The sequence below is a fragment of the Hypanus sabinus genome, chromosome 15 (assembly GCF_030144855.1).
Source record: "Hypanus sabinus isolate sHypSab1 chromosome 15, sHypSab1.hap1, whole genome shotgun sequence".
Classification (NCBI taxonomy): Eukaryota; Metazoa; Chordata; class Chondrichthyes; order Myliobatiformes; family Dasyatidae; genus Hypanus; species Hypanus sabinus.
Genome location: NC_082720.1, coordinates 57,099,051 through 57,126,094, shown reverse-complemented (window position 1 = coordinate 57,126,094; position 27,044 = coordinate 57,099,051). Strand labels below are relative to the sequence as shown.

Here is a 27,044-nt window from a genome sequence, read left to right as displayed (position 1 = left end):
AAATCACATATGTAAACTCATGGCTCTTTTTGTACTTGGTTGTGTGTTATTAGTATCAGAGGCCAGGCCAGAATTTACTGACCTCCTCTAACTGCTCCGGGACTAACCAGACTACAACACAATTTCAGAAAGCAATTATACGGGTGTGCGTCAAGAGTCATACGAAGAGTTCTGATGACTCTCTGGAGGAGAATTTCAGCTTTCCTTTCCAAAAGGATATTGATGAACTTAAATAGATTTTGGTAATACTTCAGTACTTTCATATTACTACTATCAGCATTTTTTTGTAAATCCTGGAGATTGATTTATTTATTTGAACTTCAGCTCTTTATTTGCTAAATTATGCCTGAAGATTATATAACCCAGGTATAATCCACATTTCTTGACTTTACTCAGTAACAAAAACACCACTATGTTTGTTAATCTGAATGTAGCACAACCTCCTATCACAACTGATCATAAAACAACAATTTTCTATACTTTAAAAGGAGAACAAATGATAAAAAGTTAATACTTGCAGAACCTACATTAAAAATATCCTGCGGATCTGCTCATTGTGTGATACACTTCTTCAGTCATCTTGTTGCAATTTCATCCAATTATATTTGGAGCTAATTAATTCTTTTAATCCACCACAAGGGCCATATGGTAAAAGTTTGAAGTAATCAGAAATTATCCCTTATTAGTGACAAAGTTTCAGAATTGAACTCAAAAATCATTAAATCTCATTATCTGAATAATATTTGTATTTTCTGATAACTCATTAAATTAACTAATCCCTCATGACCAAAAGCAGTTAAAATGAACTTCATCTGGAGGAAGTTGGTGCTGAATTAAATGAGCAGCTAAATAACTCCATGTGTGGGCTTGGAACAAACTGAAAAGGGACAAATGATATTGTAAATATATTAGAATATCAGAATTTGATTAGGGTGACACAATTTGATCTAAAAATAGGGACACAAATTGCTTACTTTAAGTTTAGAATGGTTCCTTCACATTTTATTCAATTTCCTTTACTTCCATAAAGACACATCTTTATTTCATCAGTGAGACATAGGATTTTATTTTTGTTTATTTAGAGATATGGCACAATAACAATTACACCCTTGTACCCAACTAATTTGCAAACCTCCATATGCCTTTAGGATGTGGGAAGAAACCAGTCCACCTGGAGGAAACCCCATGGTCATGGGAAGAACATACAAACTCTTTACAGACTGCACTGGAAATTGAACCTGGGTCACCAGTGCTATAAAGCATTACACAAACTTTAATGCTACTTTGCCACCCTTAAGTGTTTGGCCAAACAGTGAAGTTTTTTGGAATCCATCTGGTCTGTTAACCTTCCATATGGTCGGTAGGGTATTGTGTATTCTAGAAGGAGGAAAGAGAGGCCTCCAGGACCCAAGGCTGAGAAAGGCATTAGGTTATCTTGATAATCAAATTGGTTTGACTTGTATTCAGTACAATCAAAAATTATGCTTCTCTCCAAACTCGGTTGAACATTTTTTATAGTTATTTGAATTTGAAGGCCAGTGAATGATTAATGCTCTTTTATGAAGTTACTCAGCACTACTTTGAACTTTCAAATCCATTACCATATCACTTGGTCATTCCTTTCCAGTTATTATAGTTCTTAGATACCATCCATTGTCTCCCTATCGCCCTAAGTTCTCACTGGCATCACAACTTTGAGAGCTACTTTAAACTGTTCATGGCCGAATAACCATGAATTGCATTCTTAGCCACACTAAGGAACTGAATACTGCCTTATTCCTCAAAAGACAATGTGCATAAACCTTATGTATCAACTACAGCCCCACAGCTATGGTGCTGCAGCATTAAAACCAGGACCAACAGGTTATAACCATTATAACCAGGTTATGGGACAATTTCTTCCACCAGGCCATCTGACTGATTAATTAATGCTGATACAATCATAATTCAATGCTATATTGACTGTCCTGTTGTACATACTATTTATTACAAATTAATATAAATTGCACATTGCACATTCAGATGGAGATGTGACAAAAAAATTTTTACTCCTCGTGTATGTGAAGGATGTAAGAAATAAATCAAATTCAATTCAAACCTAAATTTTCAATCCAAGTATTAAGTACAGAAGAGAATGAAGGAGTTGCTGATGGAAATATATGATGGGCACAGATAGGGTAAATATTGAGAAATTTTTCTCCATTGGAGAATCGTCTAAAAGTTGAAACCATAGGTTTAAGATGATTAATGTTATTGGGAAATAAGGTTTTATCTTTTCACCCAGAGAGTGATTACAATCTGTTTGAGCAAGTGGTGGAAGCAGGTACTTACAAAGTTATCTGTGAGAGCACTTGAATCACCAAGGAATAAAAGGCTATGAACCAATTGTTGGTAAACAGGATTAGAATAGATGAGTTCTTGACCGGTGACATGGACATGAAAGAGTGAAGGCCTGAGTGACAGGCCTGTTTCTACTCTGTGTGATCCTGAAGTTCAAACTTCAAAGCAAATTTATTAGCAAACTATTCAGTATATATGTCACCACATATAACCCCGAGATCAATTTCCTTGTGGGTGTGACAAAGTTGAAATTTGTTCAATACAGTTGCAAATAATTTTTTTAAAAGAGTTTAAATGTTTATTTAATGTGAATATCATTTCATATTGAAAAACAAAAGGAAGATTTATTTAAAACATGCAAATGTATTTAGTTGAAAATTCTGAGTGCAAGGAATTCTTTTATAGTGTTCGGCACTAAATCTGCCATTAACTTGTAAGGGCTTGCATTCAATTTTCAGCATGTGATTGTTTACTCATGTCTGCCAGAATGCCTGGGGAAGTAACCAGTGCATGAACAGTACCACTTTTACCACGTATAACCTTGAGATTAATTTCCTTTTGGGCATACTCAATAAATCCATAATAGAAACAATGAAAGACCACACCGACTGGGTGTTTAACTAGTGTGCAAAAAACAAAAAAACTATGCAAATACAAAAAGAAAGAAATAATAAATAAATAAAAACAAACAAACATGATACGATATGATGTAGTAGTTGAAAGTTAGTCCGTAGGTTGTGTGAACATTTTCATGATGGAGCAAATGAAGTTAAGTGAAGTTATTCCATTTGGTTCAAGATCCTGATGATTGAGGGGTAATAACTGTTCCTGAACATGGTGGTGTGAGTCCTGCTGTTCCCGTATCTTCTTCCTGCTGGCAGGAGCAAGAAAAGACCATGTCCTGGGTCGTGGGTGCCTCTGATGATGGGTGCTGCTTTCCTGCAACAACGTTCTGTGTAGATGTGCTTAACAGTGGGAAGGGTATTACCCATGACGTATCCACAACTTTTTGTAAGATTTTCCTAAAAGGTCTGAGACGGTTGGTTAATAAGCTCTAATATATAGATTGGGTGGTGGGTGAAAATTACAATAAAACTCAACTAATCTGTAATCCTATTGTTTGGAAATTCCAATGGTTTGAATGATCCAGTTCCAATGATCAGCCTCCCTGGATCCCTTGTTCACTCATACATCAGACTGCGTTCCCTTCAACATCACTGGTTCTCTGTTTTCTGTGCTCTTTTTAATCCTTTTTAAAAAAATATTAAGTCATTATGCCAAAAGTAAATGAATTAAAATCATGTTAGTGTATTAACAGTTGTCCAGAAAAATCTACCAGCCAGGCACCACCCAAGTCCCAAAGGTACCTCGTTATTAGAGGGAAAATGGTGGGAAATGCAACTGCTCTATGAGCCAGTATAGACATGACTGACTAAAATAATTTCTTTATCTGTCAATGAAATATGAAAATGTTGAATATTATGAAGAATTGTGAACAAAGTTTTGGAACTGGTGTTGTTATTCTTCCTTGAATTAATTGCAAAAGCAACAGTGACAATATAATAAAAGTTGTATGAAGCACCCAGTTCTCTTATAACACTTGATGTCTAGATTTATAAAGCATGACAGAGTAAAATAATAGTATTTGCATCAGAACACTTCTTTCAGTACTCACATCAATACAGGTGACAGAGACGGCAAAACCCTTGTCTCAGTGCTGCACTTCATGAAATGGTACAAGAAATTCTGAAGACATAGTTGCTATGGTAACTGGTAAGGTTGTGTGAACTATTACCTAAAGGATGCAAATCCCTTAGGTCCTTCTCAATACAATACACCCACTCTTAATAACATTCTGTCAGCAGTGGCATGATTTATTTCCAGCAGTATTTTCTGTAGATTTAACAGAATCAAGAATGTTCTAGTCTTATTCTTAGGCATTTCAAAGTGTGAAATTTCACAGCAAATCCACGTTTAGTGACCTTAAAAAAATCATGCAAGGTTTTTATTACCTTTCTGAGAAATGGAGCCATTCTTCATTTGGCTGCATCATTTTCGGCTAAGTTCCCTCCTTCCTTTGGTTGTGTAATTTTCGGCTTAAGTTCCCCAGGCATTTACAGCCAATCTCATACTTTGTCAAAGTTTATATCAAGAAAACAGCAATGAATTTAGCTACCAGGTACAGTAGAACCAGAGATTTGATAATATGTCCATAAAAGTGCCTTACAATTTTTTTGCTATTATATTTTTCGTGCTTTCTTAAAAATGGAATACATTTTCAATTTTGCTCTCTTCTGCAAATCAGAGAATTTGTCTGTATTCACACAGAGGACCTTCAACCTGAAATATTAGCTCTGTTTCTCTTTTCACAGACTTGCTGAGTGTCACCAATATTTTCTATTTTGATTTAGCAGCACATGCCGGTTGTAATTTGCTACTGAAATTTGTTTCCATTTGAGTACAATTTGCTATCGTTATTGTACTGTATGTAACTGAGAATGGTTTGACCTTGATGTCAGCAAGAATTTCTTCAATTCTTGGAGTATATTCAATTTCAATTTAATTGCAATTCATCCTAATATATATTTACTCAGAAATATTAAGTAATTTATAAAGCATTACAGTGCCTCATGAATGTTTTGGAACTGTCATAAAGATTATTTTTCAATTACAAAAAGAGCAATATAATAAACATACTTTCTTAGTAAAACAAACAAAGTTCTGAAGGAATTCAGAAGGTCAGGTAAGTGTTGACGTTGCAGGCTGATGAAATGTTGCGGCCCAAAATGTTGTATTCCTTTCCATAGATGCTACCTGACCTGCTGAGCTCCTCTAGAATTTTGAGTGGGTTACTAGGGATTTCCAGCATCTGCAAAACCTCTTGTGTTTAAAATACATTTTCTTTATAGTGAGACAGCAAACTCAAATTTTGTAATAGTGATCGCAGTACTGGATAGGTTTATTGAGATTGTCATAGCCGGGGGAGTGGGGTGTTAGTTGAGATAACCTCCCACTGCCTATTAAATGCTTGCAATGGCTTGTGTCTCAAATTGCCTCTGACAACCAAGTCCACTATGTCTTGGCATTCACAGTGGCTTAGTTATTAAGCCCAACAAAACGGTTTTTACTGACAAGAGTAGGGGTAAAGGTGAGTTATATGTGCCTGAAAACAAATCAGTTTGGGCAGATGGGGCTAGCTAGTCATGGTTGGCAGCTCTTCCAGGAGAAGGAAAAATCTGATCTCAAACCTCCATTGCCTTGTGGTCATATCAACTCATGGGGAAGGCTTTGGGAGTAAATTCCAAGGAAAAGTCCAGAGCTGGAGTCCCTAAGGCAGTTCTATTCTGACTGGCAACTTCTGTGATGCTGCTAGTGCAAAGTTGTATTGGTCTCTGCTGTTCAATTGGATTCACTGTCTGCATGGAGATGTTGCACCTGCAACATGAGCAACAGCTGGCTTTCCATATCATACTGCCTTGGCTTGCATATCTCGAGATACAGAATGCAACATCTATGGTTAACCCCGACCAGTGGAGGTCAAGTACTTCACACTTATCTTTCACAGATAGACTTGTGTTTCTAGGTGGGAGAAAGAGTCTCTGGTAGAGCAGAAACTGGAATACCATAGAAGCCATCACTTAGATCCAGCTGTTCCCAACTTTTTTTTATGCCATGTTTCAATGCCATTAAGCAGAGGGTTTGTGGACCGCAGATTGGAAACTCCTGCCTTGATGGTATCTTCACTCACCTTCTGTAGCCAATCAGCACACCGCCATTTGAAACAGAAGCATGTTTAATATTAGTAAATTGGGCTTACAAATACTAAATAAGCTCAAACTCTAAATTGTGGTTACAAACAAACGGCAAACGCAAAGTGCACTGCAGATGCTGCGGTCAAAGCAACACGTACAACACGCTGGAGGAACTCAGCAGGTCGGGCAACATCCATGGAAACGAACAGTCAATATTTCGGGCTGAGACCCTTCGTCAGGACTGAAGAGGGAGGGGACAGGGGCACTACAAAGAAGGTGGGTGGGGGGAAAGGTGGGAAGCAGAAGGCTGGAAGGTTCCAGGTGAAAAACCAGGAAGAGGAAAGATCAAGGGGTGGAGGAGGGGAAACAGGGAGGGGATAGCCAGGAAAGGGGAAGAAGGAATGTAAGGGGAAAGCACTATGGGTAGTAGAAGAAGGCAGAATCATGAGAGAGGTGATAGGCAGCTGGAGGAGGCGGCAGAGTGAAACTGGGATGGGGGAAGGAAGGGGGAGGTAATTACCAGAAGTTGGAGAATTCAATCTTCAAATGAAGATAAATGGCATATCTGCTGTTCAGTCGTTGGCTCTTTGTCTGGTAAACAAACAGCCTATTCTGTCACTTGATCACAAGACAAAAGTGATATGAGCAGTGAGGCCATTCAGCCCATTGAATCTGCTCCACCATTGCATCATGGCTAATTTATTATCTCTTTCAATCCCATTCTCCTGCCTCCTCCCTGTAACCTTTGATACCTGAGTAACCAAGAACTGATCAACTTCTGCTTTAGATACACTCAATGACTTGGCATCCACAGCTGTCAGAGAAATGAATTGCAGATTCTCAATTCTCTGGCAAAATAAACTTGTCCTCATCTCTGTTCTAGATGGATGCTCCTCTATTCTGAGACTGTGCCCACTGGTCCTAGACTCATTCACTACAGGAAGCATCCTGCCCACATCCACTCCATCTGGGCCTTTCAATATTCGATAGATTTCAATGAGATCTCCTTTCATTCTTCTAAACTTCAGTGAACACAGGCCAAAGTTATCAAATGCTCCTCATATGTTAACCCTTTCATTCCCAGAAACATTTTCCCAAACTTTTCTGTATGCTCTCCAATTCCAGCACATTCTTTCTTTTATAAGGGGACCAAAATTGCTCACAATAGTCCAAATGATGCCTTGACAGTGCCTTATGAAGTCTCAGTATTACATCTTTGCTCTTATTTGAGTCCTCTTGAAATGAATGCTAACATTGTATTTGCCTTCTTTATCACTGATTCAACCTAGAAGTTAACCTTTAGGGAATCCTGCACAAGGACTCCCAAGTCCCTCTGCATATCTGATTTTTAAAATTTTCTCACTGTTTAGAAAACAGTCTGTTCCTTTATCCTTTCTTTAGAGTACTCCTTTAGTAGGCAATTATAAATACAGTTCTGTGGTGATATAGTTCTGATTAACTTTTTTCTGTATGATAAGGTTGGCTTGGAGTTGGGTTGTGGGAGGGTGGGGTGGTAGCTAACTTAATATGATTCTACTATGGGTGCTTTTCTTAATTCTTATGAACTATACTTTTGATAAGTTTGTTTTTCACTGTAAAAACCTCTTTTTTAAATTGTTTTGTTGCATTGTAAAAACGCATAAAAAATAAAATTATCTCTGGGATGTCTCCATCCTGCACCTTCTAAATGTCCCCCAGAAATGCCAGCCATTTGGGTTCTGCCGTCACCCCTGCTAGCGTTTCTTGCTATCCACTTTGACCAGCTCCTCTCTCATTCCCCTCGAATTCCCTTTACTCCACTGTAATACTGATACATCCGACTTTATCCTCTCCTTCTCAAAATGCAAGACGAATTCTATCATAATGTGATCACTGTCTCCTAAGGGTTTCTTTACCTTAAGCTCCCTAATCCAATCTGGGTCATTACACAACACCCAGTCCAGAATGCCAACCACAAGCTGCTCTAAAAAGCCGTGTCATAGGCCTTCTACAATTTCCCTTCACTGGGACCCAGCAGAAACCTGATTTTCCCAATCTACCTGCATATTGAAATCTCCCATCATGGTATGAAAATGGCCGCTAAGAATTTGTGAGGAATTTTTGGAGGTAAGAAGAAGCAGGAATTTCTACACAGCAAAATACAAATAGGGCAGCTGTCAGCAGAAGGTCCTTTGCTGATGAGCCCCCTCACTTTGTTTATCAATGTTGACTCTGGCAGCTGACTAGAAACCAGTTTACTCATCTGTCTACCATCATACTCTATCATTGATAAGCTAAGAACATTGCATAATTAGGAGGCCATCATAAACCAGGTGACTACAGATGAATTTCCCCTAATATTCTTCAGTGATACACTCTCCCATGAAAGACCAAGTGGATTCCTATCTTTGGATGTCTGGTATGTGTGCATGAGTGGTTCACAGATAAGAGAAGGAATAGTTTGAGATAATTGAATGAAATGTAATTTAGAGGGATATGGTAGCATAACAGTTAAGCTACTTGACCTTTGGTAGATGTGAAGTATAAATTCACATAACAAAATAAATCTGGCCATTATCAATGTTGACCAGAAAATGCAAGAAATATTGGAAAAAATATAACTGATTCCTCATTTTGCTAAGGGAAAGAAATGTGCTATTTAATGATATTGAGTTAATTACTCCAAAGCCTCTGCAATTGTACTTCATAATTACTATTACCCAAGGCAAAATGAATCAGCACAACTCAATGTTCCAGGTATAGCCGGAGAAGAAACCTATATTATTGGCAAGGAAGTCATGATATAAAAAGGCAGCTAAGTAAAGAGTTAAAGTCAGTAACCTATATTCCATATTTTTAATTCATTTTCTCATTCACTTGTTCCTATAAAGTGATTCATAACTCAAATCAGGATTCTGATTGGGACGGAGCTATGTAGTTCCATCTTATTAAAATCTCACATTAATAGTCAATCTTTTACCTAAGTCCACACTTCGTGCTATTTCATCTCAAAAAAAGTTACAAGTAGTTATTTCTATTCTCTTACCCAAATTTTCTCATTGGCATTACCTCTACACGTGTGAATGGACAGTGTTTGACCAACAAGCACTATCTATTGACACATGATATTGACATGAAACGTGGCTGTTCATTAGGTATATGAATTTGTCTTGCTGTTCAGATATGAATTGTGAACATATTATAACTATTGCAAGTATGAAGAAAAGCACTTTACCTTGCACCAGGCTTGTTGCAGCTTTCTGGACTCAATACTGACTTCTGCAACTTAAGGCAATTTGATTTTCCTGTCTATATCCATCTGAGCCATGGCCAGGTTGTTTAATTTCTTTTCCTGTGGTCGTGGAGATGTCAAGCTTGACCTGCCAGGCTTGTCTTCCAGTTGTTCAATTTGCAAATTATACATTGATTTTTTTTTCTTTGTTTATGTAGAGATACAGCACAGCAATAGGCCCTTTGGCTTAATCAGTCTGTGTCACCCAATTACACCCATGTGACCAATTAACTCACAATTCTGTATGACTGCAATGTGGAAGGAAACTAAAGCACCCAATGAAAGCCATGTGGTGTAATGAAATTGTATAAAATCATTACAGACAGGGTGTGAATTGAACATGTATCACTGGTGCTTTCCTTTTTTCTTTATTCTCAGTCTCTGGAAGCTCCCATTCATTCATCAGAAAGGTAAACTTTGTTTTTCCTGGTTTAACTCTGTTGGAGGCATCCCCCTTGCCACACTTTCTCTAACTTAAAATGCTTCTCTTGTCTCCTTCCCAGTTCTGAGGGTGTTCAACCTGAAATTTTAACTCTTTCACCTCCCAGTGATGTGGCCTGAAATGCAGATTATTTTCAGTATTTTTCTGTCAGAAAACCAGCATTTGCACTTCTTTTCTGATGCTCAAGAACATGCAGCTGCATTGATTTTCTCACGACATGTTATGAAGGAATCTAGAATTATTACAATGTTAACACGGCTCCTGTTTCTCCTGCAGGGACTATTGGTTAATTTGTAATTGGCTTATTATGATCACATGTGCAGTGAAACATTCATTTGCATGCCATCCAGGCAGATCATGCCATACATAAGAACATTGATGTAGTACAAAATCAAAATAATAAGAGAATGCCAAAAAATATTTTCTTTGAATGAACACCCCCATTCCAATATTTATTATTGTGTGCAGAACAGCTATGATCGTCAACAAATGTTTTAGTGAGATTTTGACAGTCAATGTGGTACACAGCCTTCAGCTTCACAAAGCAGGCTTTCATGGATTTGTTAGTCATGCTGGCAAGATGAAACCATTTCTTTTCCAAACTGTAGCAGGCTGTGTTAGAAGATCTGACAGACAGGATGCAGCACTGCAGCCCAAGCACATTGCATGCAGTGAGCAGGCAATGTATGTTCTCTGACAGCCCTTTTTATATATTTCTGCAGCACTCTTGCGTCACTGGCAGACTGGTGATCTCTCTCTTCCATGAGGTTGTCACAAAATTTGAGGACAAATCACCTCTTTCCTTATTTTACTGCACTTATTAGGTGACTCCTACCATTATTACTTATTGCTCTAGGGCAGTTCGGTAAAATCACCTCATAAATTAGAACAGTCCAAGATTTTTTTGTACTTTGATGAGAATTCTAAGCAAGCTAATACAAATCTGATTTCAAGAAAACACATTTGTAGTTTCCTTGGGTCTTCAGGGTAAAACAGGACTTGATATCAAAGATAAACGAGAATAATAAGGGAATTGCAGGCAAAGAATATTTTCAATATATTTTTTTAATTTTACTTTGAAACTGACTTATTGCTATCATTATTAAGACCATAGTAGATAGAAGTTATTTGGTGGCACCTTGAAATGATAAAACTTGTTATGTGACCCAGAGCTTTGCTCAGCCCTGTGAGCAATTTCCTCTGTCTGGCAGTATGCTGGTTCTATCTATAACAGCAAAATTAAATTCTGGTTACTGCTTTTATTTATACAAAGCAACCATAGTTGGTGGTGAATTTGAACCCATGCAGTTCAAGTAATTTTAAACATGGTTTCCAAATTTTCCAACATTCATACTGTCATTGTGTTTACAATACTGAAAAGGCCATTCAACCCACCATGTGCATGCTGATCTTTTGTTCATCTGCCCATATTCAATCTGATTGCATTAGGTCCATATCCTTCTATGTAATGCTTTTTCATGTCTGCTAAATGTCTCTTAAATAAAGTGATTTTACATCAGTCTATCACAGTCTCTAGCTGCAAGTTCCAAATCTCCAGTGCATTCAGTATGGAAAAAGATCCTTAAAATCCCAAACACAAGAGATTTGTCAGATGCTGGAAATTGAGACTAACACACACATGAAATGCGGATCAGGCAGCATCAGTGCTGGCAAGAATTAAAGAATCAACATTCTGGGCTGATAAATCAGGGCTGCAAAGGAAGGGGAAGAAGCCAGAATAAGTAGCTGAGGGCTGGGTGGGGGGAGGTGAGGGAAAGAGTACAAGGTAGTATATGATAGGTGAAGCCAGGTAATGGGGAAGGGTAGGGAGGTGAGGGGAAGGGAATTGAATAAAAAGCTGGAAGGTGGTAAGCAGAAAAGGTAAAGGGCTGAAGAAGAAGGAACCTGAGAAGAGAGTGGACCATGGGAGAAAGGAAAGGAGGAAATCCCCTTCTTAAAATCCCCTTTAACTTTTTTTCCTCTTACCTTCAACCTATGACCCCACCCCTGAGAAAATTATTCTGTCAATGCTTCTTATAATTTGACTCCATCAGGTCACCACTTCGTCTTCAACTCTTCGGGAATGGTTGTCAGACATTATTTCTGATACAGTCTGATTCAGTGCAATGCCCTTTAAAGCCAGCTTATTAAAGCGAGCAATGCATCATAACTTATTAGTATTGAAGTTAATATTGTTAATTGAATTGGCTTCCTCCACCCCTGCAGCTGTGTGCTAAATGTGCAACTGTGATGTTTGCTGTCGACTTTCATGCATGTATATTTTGTACGAATCTTAATTCATGTTGTCTTTCATTTAGTTGCATCATTCTCACCTCGGGATCAGATTGATATTAATTCAATGCTATTTGAGAGATTTGAGCACATAATCTGGACTGACAACTCATAAAACTGAGAGGGAAATTAAGGCAGCCATTTATTGGATCCAGGTTTAAATGCATCCTTCTCTGACAGACATAAATGGTGCCAAGGGACTGTTCATAAAATGATAAAAAAAATTCTCACAATTCTCTTTATTGACAGCACTGGAGGATAAAAACATCTTGTTATTTATCATCTTGCTCACTTCCATCTCGCTGCACATTGACTGAATGCTCCATTTCATAACATTATAAAGATACACAGTGGTCACTTAATTAGTTACCTTTCAAAAGTAGCCATTGATTGTATGGTTGTGTCTTCTGCTACTGTAGCCCATCCACTTCGAACTGTTGTGCATTGAGAGCTGTTTGGTGAGTTTGAATGCTGGCTCAGATAGACTGAAAGGACAGGGATCCAGGATAAGAGCTGATTTTGCTCGTTCTCCTCAACGGTCACTCCTCTCTCTATGGCACTGAGGCTATGAAGACTGCCCTGGCAGCTGTGTTCCTTGCCTGCTAATATAATGAACTGATAAGGGAGGCTTTGGGCCTACTTTGGGTTGCTCCTAGGTTCGGATTTGAGGACCGAATTTTGATTTGTAATGTCGTTCACTTCAATTGTTTCATTTGTATTTTTTTTTCTTTCTCCTACACATCGACAGCTGGTCTTTCATTTTCTTTTCTTTAACTGGGCTCTTTTAGGTTTCTTGCTTTGTGGCTACCTGTGAGTAAGCAAATCTCAAGGTTGTATCATTTATACAGTAAATGTACTTAAATCTTATTCACACCACTGTTGTAATGCGAGGATATACTGTCGCCTTCCTGTCAGCTTGAACCAGTCTGGCAATTCTCCTCTGACTTCTCTCACTAGCAAGGCATTTTTGCCCACAGAACTGCATGCAGCTCCCTGTATAGTTTTTTTTGTACCATTCCCTGTAAACTCTGGAGACTAATGTATGTGAAAACCCCAAGATGTCAGCAGTTTCTGAGGTCCTCAAACCATCCCATCTGGCATCATCAATCATTTCATGGTCAAAGCCACTTAGATCAGATTTCTTCCCAGTTGTGGTCTGAACAACAACTAAATATCTTGACCATGGCTGCATGGTATTATGTACTGAATTGCTCCCACATGATTGGCTGATTAAATATTTGCATTAACGAGATGTACAGGAATGCCTAATAAATTGGCCACTCCGTACATTCTAAAATATTGGGCGACATTTTAATTTGGAGCTATACAAATAATCCGGTAGCAAGCAGGATATCAGAATTTCAGTTGATGATTAGAATTTTCTCAACTCATTAATTACATTATTATTGCAATAGGGGAATCCCAGTCAACTGTTTCATGGGAATTATGACAACATGCAAGTTAATTTCAGAGAACATTTACCTCTAAGAAGGAGGCTGGGGAATTAAGAGAGGACTATGCAGATAATCTGAAGCATGTCAGTCTCAGGAACGTGGAAATGCAAGATATATTAGTCTATATTAGAATGAATAAGTTCCCAAGTCGTGATGAAATCTATACTAGAAAGATTGCTGGGACTTCAAAAAAGAATTTTACATCTGTTTGAAACATTTTAGAGGTAACAGAATATGGGAGGATAACAAATCTCAAAACTTAGTAGAGATGAGCCTGGTTACCACAGGCTGAGGAGTCTCACTCAATCAAAGTCTGAATTTCAATCTCAAAGTAGCATATGGTGACATATCTGTACTGTAATAAATTTACATAATTTGCTTTAAGTATATTCTTGAATCAACAGTCTTTTTATCTGTTGTCTGGATATTATTAGATCATAAACCATAAGACATATTGTATGAGCAAAATTGGGCCATCCGTATATTGAGTCTGAACCATCAAATGCCTCCTGTTAATCAGCTAATCGTCTATTCATGATGATATCTTTCCTGTAATACCACAGGCTCTTCTCTTGACAAGCAGCCTCATGAGCACACCTTTTCAAAGGCCTTCGGAAAATCCACGTTTACAACATCCACTGACTTCCCTTTGTCAATCCTGCCTCTTACTTCCTCAAAGAATTCCAACAAATTTGTCAGGTAAGATTTCCCCTTAAGAAAATCATGTGGACTGTGGCCTATTTTATTGTGTGCCTTCAAGTACCCCAAAACCTCACCCTTAAAAATGGACTCCAACAGCTTCCTAACACTGAAGTCAGGATAAGTGGCCTATCATTTCCTTTCTTCTGCATCCGTCCCTTCTTAAAGAGTGGTGTGACATTTACAAATTTCCAGTCCTCTGCAACCACTCCAGAATCTAGTGATTCTTAAAAGATCAATCTCTTTAGCTACCTCTTTCAGAACCCTGTGATGTAGACCATCTGGACCTGGTTACTAATCTACCAACAGATATTTTAGCTTCCCAAGTGCCTTCTCCTTAGAAAAATCAACTAAACTCACATCTGCCCCCGGCACTCTCAAACTTCTGTCATACTGCTCATGTCTTCCACAATGAAGACTGATGCAAAATATTTATTAAGATTATCCTCCATTACTTTGTCCCTCATTACTACCTTTCCAGCATCATTTCCCAGTGATCCAGTATCTACTCTCATCTCTCTTTTACTCTTTTTATATCTGAAACCGCTGTTGGTATCCACTTTTATATTATTGGCTAGCTTACTCTCATTGCTGAAGATTCTGATGAGCAGGATTTATGTTCATTTGAAAAGGCAGGGACTTCAGAAGGAGGCATTGTTCGATGCATCAGAAAAACATTTCTCACAAATCTAGTCACAAGAGTTTTCCAAGGAAATGAATCCTTCAAATCAACTAGGCTGATTGTGATGCTCCCCAGTGACAATCACATTTGCTTATAGAACATAGAAACATAGAAAAACTACAGCACAATACAGGGCCTTCAGCCCACAAAGCTGTGCCGAACATATCCTTACCTTAGAAATTACCTAGGATTACCCATAGCCATCTATTTTTCTAAGCTCCATGTACCAGTCCAGGAGTCTCTTGAAAGATCCTATCATTATCGCCTCCATCACTAGACGCCAATTCCACACTCTCACCATTCTCTGCGTAAGAAAAAAAAGCTTACCCCTGACATTTCCTCTGTACCTGCTTCCAAGCACCTTAAACCTGTGCACTCTCGTGTTAGCCATTTCAGCCCTGGGAAAAAGCCTCTGACTATCAACACGATCAATGCCTCTCATCATCTTGTACACCTCTAACAGGTCACCTTTTGTCTTCTGTCGCTCCAAGGAGAAAAGGCCGAGTTCACGCAACCTATTCTCATAACATATGCTCCCCAAACCAGGCAACATCCTTGTAAATCTTATCTGCACCCTTTCTATGGTTTCCACATCCTTCCTGTAGTGAGGCGACTAGAACTGAGCACAGTACTCCAAGTGGGGTCTAACCAGGGTCCTATGTAGCTGTAACATTACTTCTCAGCTCTTAAACTCAATCCCACAATTGATGAAGGGGAGTGCACCTTATGCTTCCTTAACCACAGAGTCAACCTGCACAGCAACTTTGAGTGTCTTATGGACTCGGACCCCAAGATCCCTCTGATCTTCCACACTGCCAAGAGTCTTACCATTAATACTATATTCTGCCATCAAATTTGATGAACCACCTCACACCTATCTGGGTTGAACTCCATCTGCCACTTCTCAGCCCAGCTTTGCATTCTGCCAATGTCCCGCTGTAATCTCTGACAGCACTCCACACTATCCACACCCCTAACCATTGTGACATCAACAAATTTACTAACCTATCCTTCCACTTTCTCCTCCAGGTCATTTATAAAAATCAAGAAGCGTAGGGGGTCCCAGAACAGATCCCTTAGGCACAACACTGGTCACTGACCTTGATGCAGAATATGATCCATCTACAACCACTCTTTGCATTCTGTAGGCAAGCCAGTTCTAGATCCACAAAGCAATGTCCCCTTGAATCCCATGCCTCCTTACTTTTGTCAATAAACCTTATATGGGGTACCTTATCAAAAGCTTTGCTGAAATCTATATACACTACATCTAGTGCTCTACCTTCATCAATGTGTTTAGTAACATCCTCAAAAAATTCAGTCAGGCTTGTAAGGCACGACCTGCCTTTCACAAAGCCATGCTGACTCTTCCTAATCATATTATGCCTATCTAAATGTTGCCTCACAGGATCTTCTCCATCAACTTACCAACCACTGAAGTAAGACGCTCTGGCCTATAATTTCCTGGGCTATCTCTACTCCCTTTCTTGAATAAGGGAACAACATCCGTAACCCTCCAATCCTCCGGAACCTCTCCCGTCCCCATTGATGATGCAAAGCTGATTGCCAGAGGCTCAGCAATCTCCTCCCTTGCCTCCCACAGTAGCCTGGGGTACATCTCATCTGGTCCCGGTGACTTATCCAACTTGATACTTTCCAAAAGCTCCAGCAGATCCTCTTCCTTAATATCTACATGCTCAAGTTTTTCAGTCCACTGTAAGGTGCATTATATTAGGTGCATATCACTCTACTCGTAGAACATAGAACACATCAATTTACAGGCCTTTCAGCTCACAATGTTGTGCTGATATATATGTAAACGTACTCTATGGTCAATCCATCCCCATCCTCCTATATAGCCCATAACTCTCCTTTTCCTTATATCCATGTGCCTAACTAAGAGCCTTTTTAATGTCTGTTTTGTATTGGACTCCACCAATATGTTGCAGGCACCCACCACTATCTATGTAAAGAAAAATCTATCTCTGACATCCTCCCTCAACTTTTCTCCACTCACTTTAAATGGATGTCCTCTTATATTGTTTTGCTATTCTTGGAAAAAGGTGCCAGCTGTCCAGTTCACCTACGTCTCTCATAATCTTATACAGCCCTATCAAATCACCTGTCATCCTCTGTTACTCCAAAGAAAAAGCACTCAGTCAAGGAACTTTTCCTCTCTGGATGTTTCCTAATCCAGACAGCATCTTGGTAACTCTGTCTCCTCTGTACCTTCTTTTCTTGTGATCACAAGACCCTGTTAGATATGGTAATGTATAATACTGCAAGACAATTTCACTAGTTCATTGGTGAGATGGATGGCAGGGGAAACACTTGGCCTTGTTGTGCTGGTGAGATGCCCATGTCACGGGGTTTCCTGTTGCAGGAGGTGTGCAAGAGTCTATCCTGGGTTGGGGGTTGGCCCATTCTGTTGGTACTGCTCTCCAGTACTCACTCAGTGGAACACAAGCGTTCATCTGCAACTGCAGTAACATGTGATAAAGAACTGCTGTGTGCTTGTTGGTGTAGAAACATGGCTCCAAGACAACATCCCATGCACCATCAATCCACTGGCAATGCCACTTAAGCACTTGGGCTATATTCTGTTTCTCTGATGTTTTTCTGCAATCATAACTCATGAGCTATGTGTGTAACATGCTGTATGTGACTGTGAGTACTGAGTTTTGCAACTTGGTCCTGGAAGAATGCTATTAAAACATTAAGGCTTCCACATCCTTTCTATAATGAACTGAACACAATTCTCCATGATCACCTGGTAAAAGTCCTGCACAGCTGCAACATGACATCAAGTCTTATACACAATGACTTGCATGCTGTGTGCCTTATTCACAACATACTTCTATAACTATTTTCTGGGAGTTATTAATATGTACTCCAATGCCTTTCTGTACATCATCTCTCCTGAGGGCACAAATTAAAGATGAGTGGACTCAAACCTAAAGGAGATCTGGAGAGAAGGTTTTTCACACAGGAGGAGTTGAATATCTAGAACAAGTTTTGAGAGGAGACAAATATGATGTTTAAAAGACATTTGGATATGAAATGTACAAAGGTAAATGAACTGAACGTGGGTAAATGGGATTATTGCAGATAGATGGCACAGAAAAGGTGGACCTTAAGGATCCAAATCTCTGCTATACAATTCTATGATTGTATGATAAAAGCTGAATAATCTGGAGATGTTAAGAGCCACAAAGAGAAATTAAAATGACAAAAGGATTGGAGTATCTTTTTGAATTTCTGTTGTTCCCTAAAGGCATTATGGGGATTTTCAATGAGTTGGTTTACTGATCTTGTTAATGCCACTTGGGAATTAAAGTGCCAAAAAGTAAAAAGTAATTTTAATCTTATGAGATGAATCAAAAGCTTTTGCAATGTTACTAATGCTAAGTTTTTCTTAGAATTAGTTTCTATAATATACAGAAATTGTGAAATGTTAAAATAACAAGATTAATATGGATTTTTGTGGAATAGGTAAAACTGGATTAACAATAGTTTGGATTTTATTGGGAAATATCAACAGTTCTATATCAAACTGCTTGTATTTCTTGGAAGAATATCTGTGATTTTTGGATTTGCATATAAATGTTTCTATTCCAGGCAACAGGTGAGCTCTACCAGCCATTTTCCACATGCACTCTTCCTCTGAACTCTCCAGGGAGCTCATAACCAATGTGACCGTTTATACTGCTACTATACTTGGGAAACTGCCCTTGGATTCAGTGGTAGGTGAGGTATGTGAGCTGTAAGCAACTGATATCATTCTGGAATGTACAGTTGTAAGGAAGAAGTTGAATAATTTCATTAAAAACTATTTACAATTTTAATAATTACATTGTATGTGTTTTAAGTGTGGCTTTACTTTTAAATCATTCCTAAAATGTTTTAATCCTTTTTATTTACTTTCAACATTAAAAAAAATAGCATTAGAGATTAACACGAGATCTAAAATCCTGCAGTGTTTTACATCCAGCAAGGCAGGGATTGGATCTTGCTTACTGTCAAGGACGTCAGAGATACTTCATAAATAAGGATTGTTTTGCAGTCTAATTATGCCAATCTATTGCAACATTGGAAGTTCTAACACTCGTAGGGTCTTTCCAAGGCCTCTTTTCATCAGCAATATTGCAATGTTGAATTTGACTTCAGTAAAATCAATCTATTGGTGATTGTGAATAAGGAGTACTAAATAAAGGGCCTATCACTGTAAAATATGGGCTCGTATATTTGGATATACATCCTGAGTTTTTACCTCTCAATCTTCTTCAAATCAAATTATAATATATTTTAAAATATTTGTCTATATTAATGTATTGCTACCAGCATTCTTGTATTTGCCATACACACAGAGTTGTTAAATTATTATAATTTTACACCAGCCATTCTGTTCAAAAGTAAGCAGGTTTATACTGAGTTGTAATTAGTCAGAGTAAAAATAAGTGGAGGACCTGGATTTATTTGGCATTTTTCTGAAAGTTGCAAGCCACATTCTAACCAAAGATATTCCTTTGAAGCATTATCTTTGTTGTACAATAGGAAACAATGCGAAAACTGGCAATGAGACAATGCTCAGATTCTGTGTTTTAGTTGTACCTCTATTGTACAGAACATCAAATCTTCTCTTACCCACTAAAATCTTGCCTGATGAATTTTATAACCAGTAGACAGGGTCTTAAAAACAGCACTTCAAACAAAGAATTTCATGGATTATCAACTAAGGATTTGGCTCCCACAATTTTAGAATGGCACTGGAACACAAAACATTCTACACAAAGAGGAAGAGAACTACTAACAGAGCCAAACTGGAATGTCTAATTTTAGATTGTAGCTGCAGCTGTTTTGTAGATACATACAGATATTACCAATGTAGTAGGTTGTAAATGAAGGCTAGTCTCACTGATGAAGAGATATCATGATGAATTATTATCCAGAAAAAATAAAAATATAAATGTTATTAATATTTGCTGTACAATAGCAAAACTGTGTTTTCTGCTTCTGTATGATGTAGTATCCAAAACTGCTACATTGTTAATAGCCTTTACGTTTATCATTTTATGACAGCAGTAAGTAATTTCATACTTGCCTTGCATAAATTGAAAAGTGCAGACTTCAATTCAAAGTCCAAAAGCTCGAAATTCAAAGTGAATTTGTTATCAATCTACATGTATGTCACTATATGCAGCCCTGAGATTCATTTTCTTGCGGACATACCCAGTAAATTCAAGAACCATTATAGAATCAATGGAACACAACAAACTGCAATTACAAAAAGAAGGAAATAATAATAAAAAAATAAATAAACAATAAATATCCAAAACAAGATGGAGAGTCCTTGAAAGTGAGTCCAGAGATTGTGGGAACAGTTCAGTGATGGGAAGAGTGAAGTTATCCCCATCGGTTCAAGAGCCTGATAGTTCAGGAATAATAACTGCTTGTAATCCTATCAGCTCCTCCATTAACACCCTCTCACCCAGTTCCTCTGCCCATGACCTTGTAAAATATACTGAACATTATTGTGAGAGAGCCCGCCCGCTCCTGCCTGCGTGCAGTTGCAGGCTTGCATCACTATGTGTCACTGCAGAGTGACACTTGGTGACGTGAGGACACCTAAATGTCTAGCACACCAGTAAAGGTAGATTCCAGACCTTTGGAGGAGCACTTTAAGCATGCATGCAGGACTGGTGTGAGTTCTGAGGCTCTAGTACTTTCTTCCTGATGGCAGCAGTGAGCAGAGACCATGTCCTGGGTGGTGGGGTCCTTGATGATTGATGCTACTTTCCTGCAACAGTGCTCCATTTAGGTGTGCTGAATGGCGGGAAGGGCTTTACCTACGATGGTCTGGGCTGTAGCCATCCCTTTTTGTAGGATTTTCTTTTCAAGGGCATTGGTGTTTGCATACTAGGCTATGATTCAACTAGTCTCTATATTTTCTACTACACATCAGAATAAGTTTGAATAGGTTTTAGATGTCATGCCAAATTTTTCACAAACTTTGAAGGAAGTAGATTCACTGCTGTGCTTTTTCCTGATTGCACTTATGTGCTGGCCCCAGGACAGGTCTTCTGAAAGGATAACACTGAGGAATTTTAAATTGCTGACCCTCTCCACCTCTAATCCTCTGATAAGTACTGGTTCATGGACCTCCAGCTTCTTCCTCCTGAAGCCAATAATCAGCTCCTTGGTCTTGCTGACACTGAGTGAGAGGTTGTTGTTGTGGCACCACTCAGCCAGATTTTCAACCTCCCTCCTATCTGCTGATTCATCTCCATCTTTGATTCAGCCTCCAACAGTGGTTTCATCAACAAACTTGAATATGTCATTGGAGCTGTGCTTAGCCACACAGTCAATGACATAAGGCACAGAGTTTAACAAAACCTCAGGCGAATCATTAGCAATGTGTATTATTTATATGCTGGGAGTGGTTTTTTTTTAAATACAGGTTTATTAAAACTTGAAGGAATGCATAAATCGTTTCCAACTGACTCATGACGGAGAATATTTATACCCTGTGCTTATTCATAATATTTAGATCATCATTATCCCAGAGACACGCCTGTTTTCCATGTGTGGCCTTGGTATTTACTGTGGTGTACACATAGTCTGAGAGAGTAAACCACACCCACTGCACTGGTAAAAGATCCCATTAAAGAGTGCTTGTGCTTGAAAGATATTGTTCCATTGTGAGTAACTGACTTGACAGACTGAATGGGCCAAATAGCCTTATTCTGCTCCAATACTTTACGGTTTAACAGCACCTCAAATGATGTGCATCTTTACTGACTTTGACAGTGATCTGAACAATGTACAAATTTCTCAGGTGCCTCTCAAGTAAACCAAAATCTCCCTTCCAAGCAGTAAATTCTGAAGTGCGTGACATGGAATTTTCCAGATAAATCCTTAAACTTGCACCCACCACTCCAGTTCCTACTGAATTTCTTCTCCCCATTTCTGACTATGTTGGTTCAGTCAGCACTGGGGCATGAAAGAATTTTATCCTCAGGGATGTTCAGTGAAGAAGATTTGTTTTGTTTCATGCTGCTTTCGTTAGATATACAGAACTCAAACTACACAGGAATCAGGCCTCATTCAGGAAGTACCATATTTATGGTCATATAACAATGCAGCAAGGATATAGGCCCTTCAGCCCAAATTGTCCATGCTGTCAAAATTCTCAGCCAAGTTAGTCTATATTTCCTGTATTTGGTCAAAATCCCTCTAAGCCAGGGGGTCCCAACCTGAGGTCCGTGGCTTTAAAAGAAGTTTGGGAACCCCTGATATAAGCCATATACTCATCCAAGTGCTTCTTAAACAATACTATTGTATCTGCCTCAACCACTTCCGCAAGCAGCTCATTCCATATACTCGCCAGCATCTGGGTGGAAAAGTTGCCCCTCAGGTCGTTTAAAATCTTTCTTCTCTCACCATGAATCTATGGTCCATAGATTGGATTCCCCTACGCTGGGTAAAAACCATTTCTATATACCTAATCCATGTGTCCTTCGTTTGTAAACATGTCTATGGGGTCACTTCTCTGTTCCACATTCCAAGGAATAAAACCTATACTGGCCAGCCTCCCTGTAATTCAGGCTACCTAGTGTTGCCAAATATTTTAAATCTGTCCTGACTCTGCAAATTTAACTACATCTTTTCTATAACAGGGTGAACAAACCAGCATGCCATCCTCAGGTGCAGCCTTATCAATGCACTCTAAAACTACAACATTATGTCACATCTCCTATATTGACTGACCTGAAGGCCAGCATGCTGAATGCCTTACTCACTACTCCGTCTATCTGTGATGTTGCTTTCATGCACTTGTACTCCAAGGTCCATTACAATCTGTAGTGCTCTTCCATTCTTCATATAAGTGTTGTGCAGGCTTAGCTTGCATCACCTCACACTTAACTGACTTGAAATCCATTTACTGCTCCTCAGTCCACTTCCCTATTAGTTCATTTTATTCTCAGTTGTACCTTTAACATTTTTTGTTACATTTTCTAGCACAACATCGACTTCCATTTGTGACAAGTAGTTTCCCAGTAAATTGATCATGAACACATTATACACCTGAGGACAATTTTGCTCTGAGAGAAAACAATGACCATAAACAATGTGTTGTTGATACAGGGATTCAAATAATTGGATGTGTTTAAATGCACACATACGTACATGGAGAATCCACTCAAGGAAGTAAAATCATTCATAGACGTACCTTTAATGTGCATTAATATAAAATTCCATTCAAGAAGAATGAATGCAAGAAAAAAATGATAGTGCACAGGAATGAAAGAACAATGAAAGAGAAATAAAAAAAGCAATGAAAGATGGTAGCTCTATTACATTAAAACGTTCAATCTCTTTTATCAAATAGTGCCATGGGAACTTTTACTTCAATAGGTAGACATTGGTTTCAAGTTTCATCTGAAAGGTGTTAATTCATTCCTTTAAAAAAGTTCATAGATACTTTAACATACAAAAAAGTCAGAGCCAAACAATAACATCATGAACAATTTTTGTACTTAGTAATCAGTGGAGATTTAGTGGATCACAGTGATCCTAGACTATTAAAAATCAATAGATTGAAAAGAGGGCATTTATGTGGGGTTAACCACAGCAATTAGGAATATTAATACACAATCAAACCCATAGTTAACCGTTGATTGGATATGAAGCAAAGGCGTATTATATATTTCCAGACGGCCATATATAAGTGTTTGATTTTTATTTTGTGCTGCAAGTATAAAGCTGGTAACCAGAGAAAAGAATCAGAATTTAAGCCCTTATGAAAGTAATATAACTTGCCTTCTCCATGAAACACTGTACTTAACATAACATGATGAAAATGCATTTTTACATTGTTAGATAAATCTACATTCTTCACTTGCAGGACAGGATTTGGAGTCAGAGCTCTGGTTTGAGAATCTAAATCTCTCATTTAGCCATAGCACCACCACCATACTTAAGTTCTGATACAATTAAACTTTTTAATATAACCCTAACTCATAGAATTACTAAATGCTTGACACCTTGCATGCTCCTTTTGTAATAACAGTTAACACCGAAACAGGTAAAATGAGAAAAGGTTGTAGGAAAATGTAAAATTACTAAAAGAAAAGCATTATAGCACAAGAAAAAGTATTACTGTCGCACTTGTTCTTTCTTATTAATGGCATGTTACTTGATATGTCTTTGCACCATTTACCTCTTTAAATCTTGAATTTGCTCTATTTCCAACATTTATCATTTACAATACTTAAAAACATTCCAATAAAAAATGCTGAGATCCATTTGATGAGTATATTGATGATGAATAAGCTCTTCTTGTGCTTCCAGCTGGGCACAGGTACCTATTTTAGCTGACATTTCGATGACAAACTCTGCCATCATCATCCCTGATGAAGATGGCAGAGTTTGTCACTGAAACCTCAGTTAAACTCGATACCTGTACCCAGCTAGAAGCATGATAAGTGTTTATTCATCATATACAATGGGAAAGCACCAGATCCTTATTTAGTATATCATCAAATTACATATGTTTAATGTATCAATAAAATTAACATGATTTAATGTTACTGTGCATCATTGTCATAGCAAATAATAACAAGGTGTCCTTTATTTGGGTCACTTTAATTTTAACTTTCAAAGTACATCTAATTTATCACTTTGCTAAATCTGTACTTAAATACTGTAAGAGACTAATTTGTAATTTGAGATAAAATTTATTCTCGTTTTAATCTTTCTGCTCCATTGAAGCTTTATACTTTAGTAACACATAAACTGACATAAACTGCCATTATGTTCTAACTAACCTACCCACCCTGATTTTGATTGATGAGTGATGTGCATTTATACACACAAATCTCCCACCCAATTTAACTCCCAACGGTTTGACTCTGACCTGCTCCTGATGTGATTGCTGTGTGCCGTCTGTTGAATTCTCGTTTAATTTCATCATGGGTTAGATTTTCTTCCAAGCACTGGGAACTGAAATGAAAATGTGAATTACAGACTGTAACTTGAAGGACCCTCAAAAGCATAACACCACTTAACACCAACGTCATCATTTAACATTCTAACAGTGTTTCTATAATGTAGTTACGCCCCATGAAATGTTGCCACACTTCAAAGAACAGCTAATGTTGATACATTGATTGTTACAAAAGTCAAAATCAAAACATGGTTTGTACATTTTAAAGTCCATAATGTTCTCCTATATTTTCACTTATCATGTTATATGTAGATGTAACTCATTTGCACCAGTTCTAATTCTGAATGCAAGGAATTAGAATCATTAATGTGCATTGGAAAGGGTACAGAGGAGATTTACCAGGATGCTGCCTGGTTTAGAGAGTATGGATTATGATCAGAGATTAAGGGAGCTAGGGCTTTACTGTTTGGAGAGAAGGAGGATGAGAGGACACATGATAGAGGTGTACAAGATATTAAGAGGAATAGACAGAGTGGACAGCCAGCGCCTCTTCCCCAGGGCACCACTGCTCAGTACAAGAGGACATGGCTTTAAAGTAAGAGGAGGGAAGTTCAATGGCAATATTAGAGGAATATTTTTTACTTAGAGAGTGGTCAGTGCGTGGATTGCACTGCCTGAGTCAGTGGTGGAGGCAGATACACTAGTGAAGTTTAAGAGACTACTAGACAGTTATATGGAGGAATTTAAAGTGGGGGTTTGAGGGTCAGCACAACATTGTGGGCCAAAGGGCCTGTAATGTGCTGTACTATTCTATGTTCTATGTTAATTCAGAAACATTTTACTCTCCGTGACTACTTTATTAGGACTTCCTGTGCCAAATAAAGTGGCCACTGATTGTATGTTTGTGCTCTTACGCTGCAGTAGCCCATTTACTTCAAGGTTTTACATGCTGTGTGTTCAGAGATGCTCTTCTGCACACCTCTGTTGTAATATGTGGTTATTTGAGCTACAGTCACCTTCCTGTCAGCTTGAAACAATCTGGCTATTTTCCATTGACTTCTCTCATTAACAAGGCACATTCACCCAGAGAATTGCAGTTTTTTTGTTTTTTGCACCATTTGCTGTAAATTCCAGATACTCTTGTGCATGAAAATCCCAGGAGATCAGCAGTTTCTGAGATAATTCAAACCACCCTGTCCGGCATCACAACCATTCACAGTCACATGGATCACGTTTCTTCCCAATATGATTTTTTGGTCTGAACCACAACCAAACTTCTTGACCAACTCTATAAGCTGAGTTGCTCCCACATGTTTGGCTGATTCGATACTTGTAAGCAAGCATCCATGTGTACTTAGTAAAGTGGCCAATGAGTGTATCGTAAATATATAAAAAACTATGGGCAAAGAACCTTATTTTACACATAAGGCTCATTATCTGTAAGTACCTTGGACAACTTATTGCATCATCTTACCCAATCTTATAAAGATTATAAGTAAAATCATGCAAACAGCCGACAGGAGAAAAATTGGTGTTGCTATTATGCAAGCGATGAAAGGGAAAATGCTTAATATATTCCCGTGAAATCCTTTTTTAAATTTCCTCATTGTAGTCCCTAATTCTTTGAAAATAAAGGCATAATACTTTCATTCAAATAGTACAGGAGGATTTAAAACACATTAAAGATCCATATCTATTATCTCAAACCTCAACTTCAATATGTGTCTAATTGCCAAACTCCCCAAGATAATTCAAACTAGAGAATTTTAATTGAACATTATATTCCATGCATAAAATTCAGATTACTTTTCATTCTAGGTGAGCCCTTCATTATATTTGAGAGTATATTTAATATATTTTGATCATGTACCCTTCAATCTCTGTTACCTTCTCAAATGCAGTCAAGTATGAGCATTAAATACAAACCTCAGCATTAGCTACACCCGTGGAATGTGTAATTAAACAAAAGTATGGTCAAGATTTTCTGATTAAAATGTGAATAGTGTTTGGTTTGCTGCCTTGTTATAATAGTATGTGCTGTTTACAGCTTTCTCTGCCACAACCAATGGAATGCATGTGAATTTAAGCTGCTGACAAATGACTCACCCATATGACATACTAATTTTTGTTTTTGCTTTGGATAGGATGGCTAAAAGATATTTTTTA

The 27,044-nt window shown here is 38.1% G+C and overlaps 1 protein-coding gene across 1 annotated transcript in view; it reads right to left on the bottom strand.

The window, feature by feature from the left end:
- The window catches only part of LOC132405245 (protocadherin gamma-A10-like), a 278,617-nt gene that overhangs the window by 109,770 nt on the left and 141,803 nt on the right, over positions 1-27,044 (bottom strand). Inside the window, exon 5 of the mRNA XM_059989929.1 lies at positions 24,849-24,934. Within this exon, the coding sequence (XP_059845912.1) occupies positions 24,849-24,934 (86 nt within the window). The remainder of the gene's footprint in view (positions 1-24,848; positions 24,935-27,044) is intronic.